Here is a 16,886-nt window from a genome sequence, read left to right as displayed (position 1 = left end):
ACTTCCCAAGATAAGCATGCGATGCTGCTGGGACACTGAGGGATGTGATTTGTTTTTCTGGACAAGGACATTCCTCCAGAGCATACACCTGTCACTGAGAAAGGTGCAGAAAGGAAGCAAGAAATCTGAAACTAGACCTGGAATTAACAAATTATATAAAAATAAGATCCATTCGTCATTGTTTAATGTGATACCTTTTAAGCAAAATGGAACTCTGTTAACCAAAGCATGTTCTGTTTCTTGATGGAAAAAAAAAATGTTGGAATTAGGAATGGAAAAAAGGAAAAGAAAAGCTCTTAATCCAGATGTTTAACATGAATTTACTCCTATTTAAACCATCAACAGACAGGTCAGTCTGGGAAATAACTTAGGTCAGCAGAAAAGTCCATCCTCCTACCCAACAGAACAGCTGATTCAATCAGTGTGCACACTGTGTTATTCACGGAGAATCATTCATAGAGTCTCTGGAATGCTGGAGTAAATAAATCACTCTGTTTCCCAAAATTTCAGCATTTAATTGTTGATTGATAAGCAAAATAACCCCAGGTAAAGCATAATTTTATGGTGGATTGTGAATGAGAAACATGAGACTTTCTTTATTTGTACTGGCCTGTTTAATAGGGCCTCTTCAAAAACCCTTATTGTCAGGAATGGACACCTGTAAGTTAAAGTTCAAGACTAGAAAGCAAATAGTGTAGATGCTTGGACTAAAGCAAGGCCTTCGGCTTGGTTCTTGCAAAGGCAATTTATCTGCAGAGAATGACAGTATATTCACTAGTCTGCCTCTTCCTTCTCTTCCCCTTCATTTACTTTTGCTTCCTTCTCTCTCTTGTTTTAACTACTATCAACAAATTTCTCATGGGTGTTTGAGTAAGTAAAAATGCCAAAACATGAAAATTTGAAAAATATTTTGTTATATTTCCCAGAGCAGTAGAGACTGGTACATGATCTTTCTGGTTAAAGGGAAACTATGTCTTGTTAATATCTTAATCAAAAAAAAAAAAAAAAAGGACAGGTTAGTGTTTTCTACTGTGTCTCACTGCTCAAGTGAAGAAAAAGACAATTAGGAAATCCACTTGGTCAAGCCTGGTAAGGTTGGGGTAGAGACCCGATTTCAAAGATTAGCTAAATCCACATGACAACTGCTATTCCCTTCATTTTCTGGAATGTCTTCGCCTAAGTACACCCTGATAAAGAGATGGCATTTTAAGACAGAACTCATAATTGAAGACAGTCTCAAGATAGACAGTTGTGTTGTGTGAGGATTAGGAACCTTGGAACAGACAGATTTAGTGCCAGTACATTACATACCAACTGTGCAACTCTGGACAGATCAATAATCCAGAATTCTCAATCTCCTCATTTTTAAAATGAGAATATTAGAAATAACTTTCTCATAGGTTTATTGTCAAGATTAAATATTGAAACTGTGTGAAGGCTTTAATATAGTTCCTACCTCCAGAAAGTAATAAATGGAGGTCACATATGTTTTCTCTGTATGAAAGTTGCTTTTAAGCTTGGTGGTGTGGACTGTGGTCAGAACTTCAGCTTTTTCATTGTGTCTCAAGGCCTCTGTTTCTTCTTTATTTGAAGTCATGCCCTTCTGCTGCTGTCCAATGGACTGATAGTTTTCCAAGTGTGAACCCCAGCCTCGCAGCCTGGCATCACCTGCAAGCTGGTGATTTCTAACCTGGGAGCTTGTTAGAAATGCAGATCATTGAGCCTTATTCCAGCCTTACTAATTCAGAAACCCTGCAAGTGGGGTCCCAAGATCTCTATGTTTTAACAGAGCCTCTAAGGAATTCTGATGAATGTTCAAGTTTGGAAACCTCTGAAACAGACTATACCATCCGCCAAACCAAGGAAATACTGAGAGATGGTTCCTAGACAGAATTTGTCCCTGGTAGGGCTGGTGAACTATCAAACCACAGATGTCTACTATACGTAGGTGAAAGCATTTGAATTTAATAGGATTTTACATCAGCTGTCATATTTAGTGGCATATTTAAAGACAGAAATTCTTATTCATTCCTTATTAAGGAAAATTTTGCAAGCCTCCAGAGGACTACCATTCACTGAGAGGGTCCTCTTTTATGAGCTGTAGAGTACACAAGGGCTTGGGGGCTGCTGCTGTGCCTCAGCATGACACGGCAGACAAAGACCAGATTCTAATTCCTACTCTAACACATATTCACTATGAGAACTTGTGTTAGGTTTCTTAATTTCTCTGTGCTTTATTTTCTGAGCACGAGATAGGGCCACTGGGATAACTGAAAGAGGTCAATATGTAAAATGATTAGTCCTGGCTTCTAGTTGCTACTCACTAAGCTCCTTTCTCTGAGACAAGAATGGGGCATCCGTCATATAAATAACCAGGGCCCTATCAAAAATGCTCCTTCCATATTTCAGGCACCTGAGCATACTGCTTCAGCAAGAGACCTGTATAAATAGAGGGAGAATACCTAGAGTGAGAAAGGACTTCAGGGGGTAACCCCATACAGTTCCAATCTTCAGACTGGTGCTGCAAAATTAAATCCACCTTACTGATGACTCACTGAGAGATTGGATTACTAAGGTCACAAAATTAATTCTATCTAATCACTTCTTACTGAGCCCCTACTATGTGCCAGGCACCATGCCAAGTGCTTGCGGATACAACAGTGAAAGAAAAAGGCCTTTCCCAGGAAGTATAGCCTGGTGGGGCAGCCAAATATTAAACAGATGATCATAATGACAAGCATTATGGTGGAATGTTGTAGGGCCATGAGGAAAGAGAAGCCAGGCTCTTTCCTTGCTCTGCCACACTAGCAATGGAGACATCTCCCTCTTTGACACTGGCTTGAGGGCTGTTTTCCCTATCAGTCAGGAGGATAGCTGGTGGATCTGTGAACCCATGAATACTGTGCTCCCTCTCCACCTGTGAAATGAAAGGCAGCTTTTACTCATCTCACTACAGCATTCAGAAGTAGCTCAGTCCAGACTTATGTATTATACTTAATAAGTGTGTTATGTATTGTAACAAAAACATAGTGTTTATATGAAGCATTGTTCTCAGCACTTTACAGAAGTCACTAATCAAAGCAAAATTTAAATAATCTGATGAATTCAAAGCTCTGGTTTGTTTATATAGTCGATGGCATTTAAAAAAATGGCCATGGAAGATCAAATGTATGCATTTAATGAATATTTATTGCTTTTTAAAAGCAAGAACAATTATGATTTTTTTGAGTGCTTGCTATGTGCAAAGCTGGGCTAAGTGGTTTGCACGTGCTGTCTTATTTAATCCTCTCAAACAACTCTAGAGACTGGTGTTTCTCCCACTTTACATATAAGAAATGAACTCAGAGAGGTTGAATGATTTGCCCATGGAATCAAAACTAGTGAATGGCTCAACCCAGAGTCAAAATGTGGATTGTCTGAGTCCAGAATTAGAACTTGGAAACACTGCACTATATTTCCACTTCTAAAAGAAAACAGATATGCTTCCACGTGTTGATCGGGCTACTATTCAAAACAGACAAACAAACAAACAAAAAATTCTCAGAACTGGTGATTCCACAGCAAGTTGGGTAAACAAACAGATGCTGTGGCGTAGTGTCAAGGGAGGGATGCAGCTAATTTCTGAGGAGGCGAGTAAACAAGGTTGGCATTATCTGGGAGGCTTTATGGAGAACGTGAGAAAACTGGCCCTTCAAGGACAAGGTGGGGTAATCAGAGCAGTGTCTCAGGGCTTCCCTTGAATGTGCAGCCTAATAAACTGCAACCCGCTTGAGCTGCCTCCTCCATGTCACCATTAATTGGGAAATAAATTGGAAATGAAGGCAGCTGTACTTTATACCTCTCCACTTTACAGCTCCATAGCTAAGGGTAAGAGTTTTCTGGGAAAAAAAGATTGTTGTTTTTCTTTTCATTTTTTTGTATTTTAATTGAAGCTAATTTATACCTTGACTATTAATGACCTTAATTAAGACTCTGCAGGCAGTCAAAGTTTGGGGTTCAACTATCCTAATATAGCACAACACTGAGGAGTCACACTTTATAAGCTGATGCAGATGTCCAACCTGCCTCACCTACCGCAACCAACCGCAGCCTCAGCCTGATTAGATATTCAGCAGTGGCAAGATGATTAGGCTTACCTACGGAAAGTTCATCACTCATGTCTATTCCACATCCACTGTGAGGGCAGGATACTTTTTTTAGGCATGGCTATTTGCTGTGTTTTCTCAGCCCGCTAGCACCTTTATGTTTCCCACTGCATTTGTAGCCTGTCGTGACAATCACCTTGCATAGCACTTCTGCTTCCCAAGTTCTTCCTGCATAGTCAGTTGATCTCCCAAAACTTTATTCTTAACAGTTGAAGAAAACTAGCTTGGGATGGATTAAATCACTGTTCCAAGGTTAGAAATAAGAAACAGGGCAACCAGTAGTCCAGTCTTTTCACTCCAAGTCCATTTTGTTTTCTGGAGGCTGTTATTGCCACGGGGACCAGCAGCCGTGCTGTCTTCTTCACCACTGTGGCTACAACACCTGGCACAGCGCCAGACACACACTAGTGCCTGTTATGTATATTTTGTAAATTTTTGATTAAAAATAAATTATAAAGCTTCAAGAATTATCTAACAAATCTTGGGTTTCATAAATAACACAACAGAAACCCACTAAAATCAGATGAATTATCCAACTTAGAACAAGTTGCCATACTAAGAGTCCACTGTTCCCATTATTTTTATAATGCTTGTTATTATTGATCTGTATTCTTACCTCAGCCAAGTCTGATGTATATAACTGTTCTTAACATAGTTGCTCAATAGAAAAACAAATATCCTGGTGCTTAGAGAGGGGGAGACTCCTGAACAACTGTCATGTGTAGCGGCCAAAGGAATTTTGCTAAGCAGTTATTTTCTAGGTAGTTAAAAGAGCAAACAACCCAGAGCAGAAGGGAAAATAACAACACTCTCTGAAATAATGAAGAGTGATATGTTCCCCCACTTCTATCCGCTTTACTTTCCTTGAGTGTTGTAAAGTCACACTTCTCTCCCCCAAGCTTTGTGCTCTAATGATCAAACTCCATCACTTAGTAACTGTGTGACTTTGTGACATTTGATGATGCCTTCACTTTATAACCTAGGAATGAATTCCTTTTTCAAAAAGATGGTCGTGAGCATTCAGTTAGACAGTTTCTGCAAAGCCCTGGTACATGAGACATGACTTTAAACATTTGTTTTCTTCCCTAGGGCCATTGAATCCATCACTAAAGCCATTACCTGGCCCTTCCTTGAGAGAAGTGTTTCTAAAATCATTGGGTTTCATTTCCAAATCTTATAAACTTTAAATATTAATCTTAAGAAAATATATTTGTTTAATATGTCCACTAAGCAAAATACTACCATATACCAAACCTACAGAAAATCTAATCAGCGGGCAGAGATTAATTGGTCAATTACTAGGTTCTAGCATATTTTATAGGTTCTGTTTCTCAAAATATTTTAGATTTGAATTTAAAATACAGGGTCATTAAACCACATTTGAAAGCTAATTGTTACTATATAATCTTAGCAACCTTCTTTTTGCCTTCTGCATAATTCATGAAGCTCAGACCATTTTATCTTCCAATTAAGTGTTTGGTTATATCCCTTGCTTCCATATATCATCAGTATCTACTATTGATCATTTTTATTTTATTTATATTTCAACAACTTTACTGGCAATTGGTATATCATGATTCTCCATCAAAATAAATGTACTCTGTTATTAATAATAATGTGTTGCAACTAGGTTTTACTATCTGTAGCAATTGAAGGCTCTTAAAAATAAGACACACAAATCTTCCCTTCTTAATAAAACAAAAAAACATTATCACAGTAATTTAATATTTGGGCATCATGGTGTCAGTATTAATTCTTTCCTTTTAGCTTTGCCAAGAAGCTAAAATCATCCAAGAGATAAAAGAGGTCACCATATCTACAGGACACCCTCCTACTCCCTGGGCTCAGAATTCAACTTAATAGAGCCAACTTTGGGCTAACTCACTTCTTGAATCCTGCCTCCTTCCATTCCTTCTCAGGTCAATCCCTCACCCCACTGACCCTTCCACCATGCACAGTTTTGCCCAGCTGTTAATTTTCAAGTCCCTTGTTCTGAATTCTATTGTATTTTGGCAAGTCACATGATGCCTGAATTTCTATTGTTCAAAACTCTTCTTTTATCCTATTTATATTGATATTGCAAATTTAGGGTGATATCTCATAATCATGGGTGTTAAGAAACAATTAAGTGAAGTTATAGGAAAAGGTTTCTGGTATATGTAGCAAGTGCTTAACAAATGTTATCTACTGGTTTTAGTTCTAGTTTTAGCATGAATTCATCTATAATTAGGCTACTATCATGAGCATAACTCAGTAATTAATCCCTTAATACTATTTCATACCTAGCACAGCTTAATTTTGTATTTATTCATATCAGAACTGTAAATTCTTTAAAGAGTGCCACGCCTTCTATTTCTCTGTATGCCCTAAGTGGTAGTAGCAGCAGTCTATTATATCTATTATATCATTACCTTATTAAAGAAGTGCTCTAAGGTTGGATTATTATACCATTTAATAGATGAAGAAACTGAAACTAGCATAGTTTATAGTGATGGAGGCACCATTCACATTAGGAATTCACCCAAGTTCACTTAGATAGTAAGTGGCAGAACCAGGATATGCACCCAGACACATGGATCCCAAACCCACATACCCAGCTGGTATGTCCCTCTTTCTCCCTCATCTCTTGAGTGGCCACTTTGAAACAACTTGGTAATTGCAATGCTTTTTATTTTTTAAATTTTTTTTTCAACATTTATTTATTTTGGGGACAGAGAGAGACAGAGCATGAACGGGCGAGGGGCAGAGAGAGAGGGAGACACAGAATCGGAAACAGGCTCCAGGCTCTGAGCCATCAGCCCAGAGCCCGACGTGGGGCTCGAACTCACGGACCGTGAGATCGTGACCTGGTTGAAGTCGGACGCTTAACCGACTGCGCCACCCAGGCGCCCCTGCAATGCTTTTTAAAAGAAGATCATTAGAATGGCAAACATCAGAGTGCCTCTGATTTTTGAGCATCAAAAATAAACCCATTAGAAGATATTTGTGATATAGTTAAAATGTGAGACACTAGCCTTGATCAAGCTACATTCTCATCTCAGTTCATAGCCTGATGATCCTCAGTGATCTCAAATGGCTCTAAATGATGTACTGATTTGGGTTTAGTCAGATGATGAGCGATATCTGTTTGTCTGTTATCCTTCTTAGATAATGTAGCCTCAAAGCCGGTTCTCTTAACACTCTGATAAATATTACCTAGATCACATATCCTAGCACCTTGCATAATTAGGAGCAATAAAGGCTTACTGTTTTATCTTATTCGATTCTTCTCCCTTGCAGATGGACCCACATGAGAACATCTTACTGAGCACTCTTGAGATAAAAAACGAAATGGCCACATCTGAGGCTGTGATGGGACTTGGAGACCCCAGGAGCACAATGTTGGCCTATGATGCCTCCAGCATCCAATATCGGAAAGCCGGGTTACCCAGGCATAGTTTTGGCCGAAATGCTCTTGAGCGACATGTGGCACAAAAGAAAAGCCGCCTGCGGAGACGTGCCTCCCAACTGAAAATCACCATCCCCGACTTGACTGATGTGAATGCCATAGATCGGTGGTCCCGCATATTCTTCCCAGTGGTTTTTTCCTTCTTCAACATCGTCTATTGGCTTTATTATGTGAACTAAAACATAGCCTCCCATGGGAAGCAAGGACTAGATTCCTCCTCAAACCAGTTGTACAGCCTGACGTAGGACTTGGAAAACACATCAATCCAGGACAAAAGTGATGCTAAAATACCTTAGTTGCTGGCCTATCCTGTGGTCCATTTCATACCATTTGGGTTGCTTCTGCTAAGTAATGAATACACTAAGGTCCTTGTGGTTTTCCAGTTAAAATGCAAGTGATTTGTATACATGCTGGCAAGACTGTCTGAGTGTTCCACTTTATCTGCTGATGCAGCCTATATAGAGGGCAGTTATTTAGAAGATATTTTGAGAGGGCTCAGTAGCATTGCCAGTCATTTTGCTGAGAAGTGGTCATATCCAGATACTCCCCATCTTCATTTCTAAGGTTGGCATGCTGTTGAGATGGCACTGTGTTTATGAAACATCTGCAATGCCATGCAAACATGCTTACTGAAGATGACCTATGCCTGTCTTAAGGTGATAATGGTGTGTCATGGGAAGATAGTTCCCACTGGATTCTAGAAGGTTCTCATGTAGTTCAAACAGGATAGGCAGAGTGAAGACAGAGACTTGGTAACCAATTTGGCCAGTCTCTGCTTGAGCACAGGGAGTCAACTCTGATGTCTTCCATTTTGACATTTCTAGAAACTGGGGACTACTAAACATTATCATGCGTGGTGGCCAAGAAATGTTTCTAAAAAGCTATTTCTTGTTGGTTAAAATAGAGTTAATAATCCAGAAAAGAGTGGAAAATCCAGAAACAAAGGTTGTAACAAAATTAAAGCAAGCGAGCAGCATGACCCTTACCAGCCCCACACAGCATCTGGTCCATACATATTTTGTATAATGGCAAAAGGTCAGTGAGAGAGATTTTTTTCCCCCACTTCACAGGCTTTTGACAGCACACCTAAAGAGGTTTTTATAGTTTATCTAATCAAAAGACAACCACAAAATAGAAAAGCTAGCAAAATTAGAAGTATCTTAGATGCAGGTTAGATTGGGAGTCATTCAAATATACTAATATAGAGCACAGATAAAGCTAGGAGACAGGTTGATTTTCTCAGACAATGTCAGCTGTCTCTACAACATTTCCCTTAAGTTTATTTCTGAATTTAATAGGGTATTTCAAAAGAAGGATTTGTTCATTTCTTTAAAGGATTAATGGTCCTTTGCCAGCTTTTCTTGTTTCTGAAATCCTGATTATATTCTTAGGAGACAAAGCAAGGCTTTGAAGAGATTGATTGAACTACATTTCCTTATGTGCAATGACATTCACCTTTGTATTTTTCATAGCAAACAATACTTAAAGGGTTATGTGCACAAGTAGAGTTAGTTTGTGGGTTTGTTGGATTTGACTTTTTAAGGGTGCTTTCATTGTATATGTTGCGATCGGCTGGATCAAAGAAAACATGAAAAGTAGTGTAGAATAGGATAACAACAAAGCCACATTAACATGATGAATGTTATGAGCCTCAATTGATATTACAGAAAAATATATAACTGATCAGCAGGCATGATGTATTGTTTTTATTCATTTTTTAAATTATGTCAGTGTGCTTCTTTCTATGATAATTGGACATATGCATTCATATGTGAGACAGTAAAGAGAATAAGCTAATATATTTTATTTCTATCAATGTGAGGTCCATATTTTGCTTTTCTTGGAGAAAATAGTGAATTGCTAATTTCTCCTTAAAGTTTGATTTGATTGAATGTTTTCTTAGAGGATGACTTTGCTATTTCTATTTTAAAGACAAGAAACACTTATTTTCAAAGTAACATCCCTAATTGTGCATAGTAGGCAAGGCCAGTATTTGCCTGTGGATAAAATGTATGTTTTTTTCCCCTGATAATTCAGCAGCTTGGAATATGACAGAGTCCTGCTGCCCTCCTATTCCAACTATCAGACAGAGAGGGGAAAAAAAAAAAAAAAAGGTTTAGCATTCAGCTTTCTAAATTCTATGCTCCAAGATGGGAGGTATTTTTTTTTCCTTCACCAGCAAAGGGAGCTCTGGCCTTTATTTTTTGATTATACATTTGAACACTTCTGAGTATGATCTTTGGGCAGAATCCAACCAAGTTTCTGCCCATGGGCTCAGAGTAAAAATTTCTCAATTTTCTCCAGGTACATGCTTTCACCTAGGCAATCATTTTGGGGCACACACTAATAAAAGTTCCTGTCCCTTTTCGCCAGGGGTTAAAGTTTGAGTAGCATATATCAGGAAGGAGCATATCGATAACTCAGGTGCACAACTCCAAAATGCCATCCTAGAAAGGTTTTCTAGAGACAACTCAGAGCCCAAGTCTAGCAGTGGGCTCTTATTTGCAATTATCATAAAAGCCATAAAAATCCTTGATATTGTCATTTATGGTTACAACAAAATTTCAATGTCCAGGGAAGTCAACATGGTAATCTAGATCAAAGTGAGAGAAGAAACTTTGCAGCATGAGCCTCAAAAGCGTATGACCAAGGATTCATTTCTGTTCACAGTGATAAGAAGAAACCAGAAAAAGGAGAAAGATGGGAGCTTCAAACAGATGCCCTAGAACGAAATCCATATATTGGCATTCAATAACCATGTAGGTAGAAACAAATGACTCATCCTGCCCAGAGAAACAGTAGATGTAGATTTTATTTTTAACTATATTTTTACTGTAGTTGAATTGGACTGTAGTCACCAAACTGGGGGTGGGTTAGGGAGGGGTGCTAGATCTCATAACTCTATGAAAACCAGTCAGCTTGGTATCCAGTGGTTAAATTTAAGGACCACAAAAATGTGTTTTGGCAATTCTGATATGGTATTAGTATCACTTTATACATATATATATATATATATATATATATATATATATATATATAGTTTTCCTTTTGATTATGAAACAGCCAGATAGCCAGCAATTAAGGTGTTTTTCATCTTTGTGAAATTCATAGGCAAATTCTGACTCTAAAATGCACAGTCTAAATGAAATCTTTGATCTCAATCTGTATATATATATTGTACATGACTGCTAGTAGGTATGAAATGCATTTTCAGAATTGAAAACTCATGCAACATAATCATGTGTTTGCATAAAGAATGTTACAATTCTTTCTACTGCAATTTAACAACAGGGGAAAATACTTAAGCAGTGCCATCTAGACCTTTTATCTTCTCATGTCTTCAAAAGCAGTGCTAAGTAAAAATAATAATAATAATAATAATAAAAATGGTTTATGAACCAAAAGACTTTACATTCTAGTATTAGGAACACAAAAAGTCTGTCAGCTTATAAAAGCACAACACATAGAGAAAGTTCAGTGGAATGCAGTGGGAAAATGAATCATGTTCATTTTAAGCAAGACCTGCATTAAATTGGCAACTAACACAATTTCCATTTTCTGTAGGTAACTGTGTTCCAGTCTTATGACTAAGTTCATACTAAACAACAAAAACAGCAAAACAATCAACAACAGGTCTTACAACATATCTACATGTATATATGTGTATATATAGATCCATGTAAACAGAAATACATATATATGCATTCATATGTTGGAAAACAAAAGGAATAAGCTAATATGTTTTATTTCCTTCATTTAACCAATGTATGAGTATTTTTAATTGGCAACCAACAAATCAACCTATTGAAACTAATAATACAGGGTACTGAGCATTTCTCTATCAGCAGATCAATGCCTACAGTTCTTATGAACCATTGCACAGTTTGACACTACAATAGTACTGTACCTCAGAACATCGGGAATTAACTAGTTCTCACATTGCTTGTCTACTTGCTCTCTTTTTCAAGAAAACAAATAACATTGTCTATTGGTGATTTAAAAACAAAGTCTTAAAACAGAAAATGAAAAAAAAATCCTCCTTGAAGGAGGAAAAAAAAATAATAACCCCACCATGTTGGTTAGGGCAAATACTCTCAACTGTAGCAATCATGCCATTTTGCTAAGTGTACAGAGTCCATGTAATGTGAGCAACCATAACTTTCACTGAGCGTGTGTAAATATTAAAACAGATTTCTTAAATATTTTTAACTTCTAATTTGTATTTTATGGTAAGGCAATGTGCTAATTCTGTTTATGGCTTATGTTTATGTGTTATAATATTATGTAAATAATTCAACATGCTGTAAATGAATAGTCAATAGATACAAATAATTGTTTAATTCTTTTTCTTAATTTTTATTTATTTTTTACTAAGTACAGTTACTGCAGTGCCCCAGCAGAGTAATTTAAACACCCTTTTGCATAAATGGTTTGGGATCCCAGACAGAAGGGTTTCAATTTGCTATCACAGACATACACACATACACACTCACACACTCTCTCTCACACACACACACACACACACCTACACACACACACACACACTCACACTCACACTCTCACTTTCCGCTCTCTCACTTCCACTCTCATCCCCTTTATGGGAAATGCTGTAGTGTTTATGTAGTCAATGTAACAGCCAAGAGATAGCCTTAGAAATGGAAATGGGAAAAGCAGAAATGATCATTGATAACTTGATAGATTTTTTTATATGTCAGAGTTCAAGACACCAAAGGTTGTAACTTAAATCTCAATTTTAAAAGAGTAAAAGTTTATATTGATGGCACTACAGGAAATAAAAGTGCTTATTATTCATACCTGTTCCAGAAATTTATTACACATAATACACATGAGACTTTTTTTTAATAATAGCATTTTGTCTTTAGATAGTATTATTCCTTTTAACCAAAGACTCCAGAATTATTAAAAAACAAAAAAAAAAAAAAAGGAAAGAAAAAAGGAAAAATAGGGGAAAATAAAAAAAAAAAAAGACTGCTTCACACCAAAGGTTTAAAAAATATTTTCCAAATACACTAGGAACATTGTAAAAACTAGTAAGGAGCCAACAGAATGCTAACTAAGATACTGCCGTAAAGAAATCATTTAAGAAAAAAAAAGCAGCAACACCCTTAAAAATTTATTACTTAAAAATTGAAGTGAAACATTTCTGTAGATATATGCAAAAATGCTAACATCAGATTTTAATTTGCTTTGAAAAGTTCTTTTGTGATAAAGATAAATATGATCCAATATGATGACAAACAAAACTTTGTGTTTTTTAACTTTCAAAACCAAATGTCTCTCTCCTGTCAAATGTCCACTAATCTGATGCCCATTTGTGTGTCTTTGTACCACCAGAAGCAAGCTGACAGTTCCATCAGCTTGTATCTTTTTCCTTTTCAGTTCAGTAATTTGAGTTAAACCATGGTCATTTTAAACATAATTATTTCAAACGAAGTTGCAAATGATTTAAATTCCATAGCATTTAAAAAATTTTATTTGCATGGGTGTTTAAATAGTTCTGTTATGAATATTGTCCCTGCACAGTTCTGAATTGTCCTTTTATAAAAAGTGATATTCTAGTTTCTTCACAATGTAGTGATTATCAGCCTTACTAATTACCTTGTAGCCTTTCTTAATATGCACATAATGCACATTTTCCAATGGCTAGAAAATGCAAAACACAAGTGGATATCATTGCATCTATTTTCATGTCTTTCTAAAAAACAGGACTACTAAAATCTCTGGGATACATGAGATAGTAACAAATGAGGATTATAAATGAGTAGCACATAAGAATTATTTTCTTGAATTTAAACTTATTACAGCCAGTTTCAGCATGTAAATATATAATAATGTTGGCTAGTGTGTAATTCTTGAACTAAGAAATATAAATAAAACTTAAAAGAATGTGTTGTGGTTTCATTGGGTTCAGTGTGTGTGTGTGTGTGTGTGTGTGTGTGTGTGTGTGTATAGTTTATTAGTATGAGTTAGATTGTTGAATCCTGGCTTTGTGAAAAGCAATGGAAAGCTTCAAACTTGGGACCTGCTGTTGGGCAGATTTGAGTTGGAGCTCAAACTTGTCACATATTAGGCATTTGACTACGCAGCTACTTAATCCATCTAACTCTGTTTTCTTATCTGTAAAGCAAAGATATAATTGCACCTCCCTCATAGGGCTGTTGTAAAGATGGAATATAATAACCCATTAGAAGTCCTTGACACCTTGCATGGTAAGTGGTATGTAAACAGTAGATACTATTGTTGTTGCTTTTGTTAATTTTCATCATTACTATAATAGCACATATATCACAAATTGTATTATGCCTAAAACTTCACAATAATTATTAAATGTTCTCTTAGGATAGATATTTTATATCAAGGATAATTCATTTAAAAATTGGCTTTACTCATGAAAATATGCTAAACATTATGCATTCATTTAATATTGAACGTGTATCTGATGAAGACATTGTGCTAAGCTCTTTGCAAATTTAATACTCATTTAGTCCTTACCATATTCCTCAAGTAAAAGAAACTCAAGATCAGAAAGAGGGAGTACCTTGCCTGTGAGACTGGAAGAACTTGGATTCCTACCCAGGTTGGTCTCATCTTCAAATCCTTGTAAGCTCTTTCCACTTCAGCATTGAAAGCAACCGGACTTACTTAATTCACATTCATTTGGTCATTTCTCAAGAAACATTTGCTGAGAGTCTGCCTTCTGCCATATGTAGTACTAGTACTGGAAATGTACAGGTTGAGCACACAAAGCCCCTGCCCTATGGGATTATTTGGCACCACTCAAACATGTAGGAACTCTCTTAAGGCCAGCAACTCATTTGGTGATAAGCTTCGTGACTTTCACCCCTCATGACTTTAGAATGTCCAAGCAGCACCTGATAGACACTATCTGTGAGGGAGGCAGCCTGTCAGGACATTATTGTCCAATACATTCAGGATTAAAAGGAGCTATTGCTATCAAAGAATGAACATCACTGAAAAGACCCAATTATGGGATGAGCGAAGAACCAGTTCTTCTCAGCTTACACTATAAATTGCAAATTATGTAAACCTACAAATGCAAAATACGTGCATTTTCAGTTGACACCCTTCATGCTAAGTTTCAGCATTCTGTCCAGCAGAGAGAACAGAAGTCAGCTCCAGTACAGGAACACGTTCAAATAACTGGTGGGGTGTGTGTGTGTGTGCACACACGCGCGCACGCACAGAAACTCATGTAGGTGGGATGGTGAGAGAGCCAATAGGAAATGACACCATAGGTGCAATTCATGGTCAATAACTTAGCTCTGGAATGGGAAAGCCCCAAACACCTTCCCTCAGATGTGCTGATCAATTCATAATTGGTAAATTCCCCTACTCATACTCCAACTAGTATAATTTCTTCTAAAAACACTTCAGATATCCTCACTCTCTTCTGATATTTGTTCTAATTCTGAAATATCATATATCATTTTTTTCCATGCAGAATATCCCTCTGAGCCATTCCACCCCTAGAATAATAACAGGTTAGTAAGAAAATCTCTCAGAGATATCAATAGGCATAATAAGTCCATAATCTTTTATTTCCTAAGGCAGACAGCAGCAAGATAATGTAAATACATTCTTATCCCCATGTGATACAATGTGTAATGTGACAGAGCATTAGCCAAATGTGCAGCCCTCTTCCACCCTACCCACCATAGTATCACCCTACTATATGGACTAGAACCAAAGAATAATCATGAAATGGTCAATTCCAGAAAAGCCCAGAATGATTAGGCTTCTTTGGTAGATCTCCTTATCAATGTGTTTATTTGTTCATATTCTGATGCATTCTTTTGTTTGGTTCTAGTGGCCAGCTAGTACATTAGTATTCATTCATATATTTACTTTTTCACTTCAGAGATTTTTATTGGAAACAAAAGGAAAAGCTCCTGGGACATACTAAGAGACAATGCTTAGTGTCCCACTAATACTGAGGAAAATGAATGTCTTTGAGGGTAAGGAGAGAGGAAAAAAAATTCTCTCAGATTGGGAAGAAGGATACCTGGTTACATGGAAGTAGAGATTTGCACACTATTCAGTGGTGGTAACCTGAGGAAATGGTGGACCTCAGAGCAAATTGTGTAATGAAGTTTGGGAAACCTGCCCCTGGCGTTGCCCCAGACATGCTACAAATGACAGACTCTTGTGATCACAGTGAAAGCATCACACAGGCTGGAGCATCTCAGTAGAAAAGAAAAAAAAAGCTTCTGTCTTTCTGCAGCAGTATAATGCTGCTAGGTAGCTTCATTTAAAAAGTTAGATTCATCACTACATTCCCATCTGAGACCTAGTGGGTACTTGGTCCCTCAACCCCACAAAGTGGTATGAGAGACAACAGGATGGATTTAATGTTAGATCAGCAATATACTATTTCTAGGATAAGATGTGCAAAGGAAGTAGGCATAACTTGTTTCCGTTCTGAAAGAAAGCTAACAAGAGATCTAAGGTTTGGCTAGAGGATTAATATATCTCACACCCTATGTTTTAGAAACTCAAATGTGTATACAGGGCTTAATAGGAAGGGTAAAATAGTAATATACACTTGGCACAAAACAATAGGGAGTGGTGGGGGCTGTGGATAACTAGGGAGGACAAGCTCTACCTAAAAGCAGTTACTATTAAGCCCCATCCAATGGTTGCCTTGAGGGATTGCAACCCTGGGGTTGCCAGATGAGTCTTAGAATTCAAGAAAACCCCAAAGCACTGCATCTTTTATTTTCTGGACAGTTACAGTATGGTCAGAGAGACACTGAAACATTCATCTTTCCTATGCCAAAAATCCCATCCTGATGTTCTAGATCTGTAATCCCAGGAAAGAGCATATTACAAGATCTATGAGAGTATTTTCATATGAAGCAAGCTTCTATGCTATTATAATTGTGACAAGATCTCTTTTCTTCACTTTCCTGGAGGCCGACACCTTATAAATGAAATTTTTTATGCTCTCTCAAAATAAGAAAGATATATAAACTTTTTTATATTATAAAGTATACAGAATTGCAACAGAGGTTTTCACAATGTGAACATGTGATTGACTACTTTTAAGTCACTCTCTTTGAAGCTCAGTGTCTCTTTTCCCTATGCAGTGACTCAGCAGTCCCTTATCTCCCAACACTTCCTGGATCCATCCAGCAGTAGTGAACTTGACTAAGAACAACACAAAAACCACCCAAGGAGGGATTTCGGTGAGGACCAAAGAGTTATGAGGGGGCAAGGAACTTTTGGGAGAGAAATGGAGAGAGGAAAGGGGA

At 37.2% G+C, this 16,886-nt stretch overlaps 1 protein-coding gene across 3 annotated transcripts in view; it reads left to right on the top strand.

Moving 5' to 3' along the window:
* GABRB2 (gamma-aminobutyric acid type A receptor subunit beta2) overlaps positions 1 to 13,500 on the top strand; it is a 239,307-nt gene extending 225,807 nt beyond the window's left edge. For all 3 annotated transcript variants that reach the window (XM_086708488.1, XM_025924851.2, XM_086708508.1), the window contains one exon: positions 7,425 to 13,500. In XM_086708488.1, coding sequence (XP_086564614.1) covers positions 7,425 to 7,772 — 348 coding nt within the window. In that variant the 3' untranslated portion in view covers positions 7,773 to 13,500. The remainder of the gene's footprint in view (positions 1 to 7,424) is intronic.
* The last annotated feature ends 3,386 nt before the right edge of the window (positions 13,501 to 16,886 follow it).

The sequence above is a fragment of the Puma concolor genome, chromosome A1 (genome assembly GCF_028749965.1).
Source record: "Puma concolor isolate L17-30 chromosome A1, mPumCon1.1.hap2, whole genome shotgun sequence".
In the NCBI taxonomy this organism is placed as follows: Eukaryota; Metazoa; Chordata; class Mammalia; order Carnivora; family Felidae; genus Puma; species Puma concolor.
This window is presented reverse-complemented; position numbering and strand designations above follow the sequence as displayed.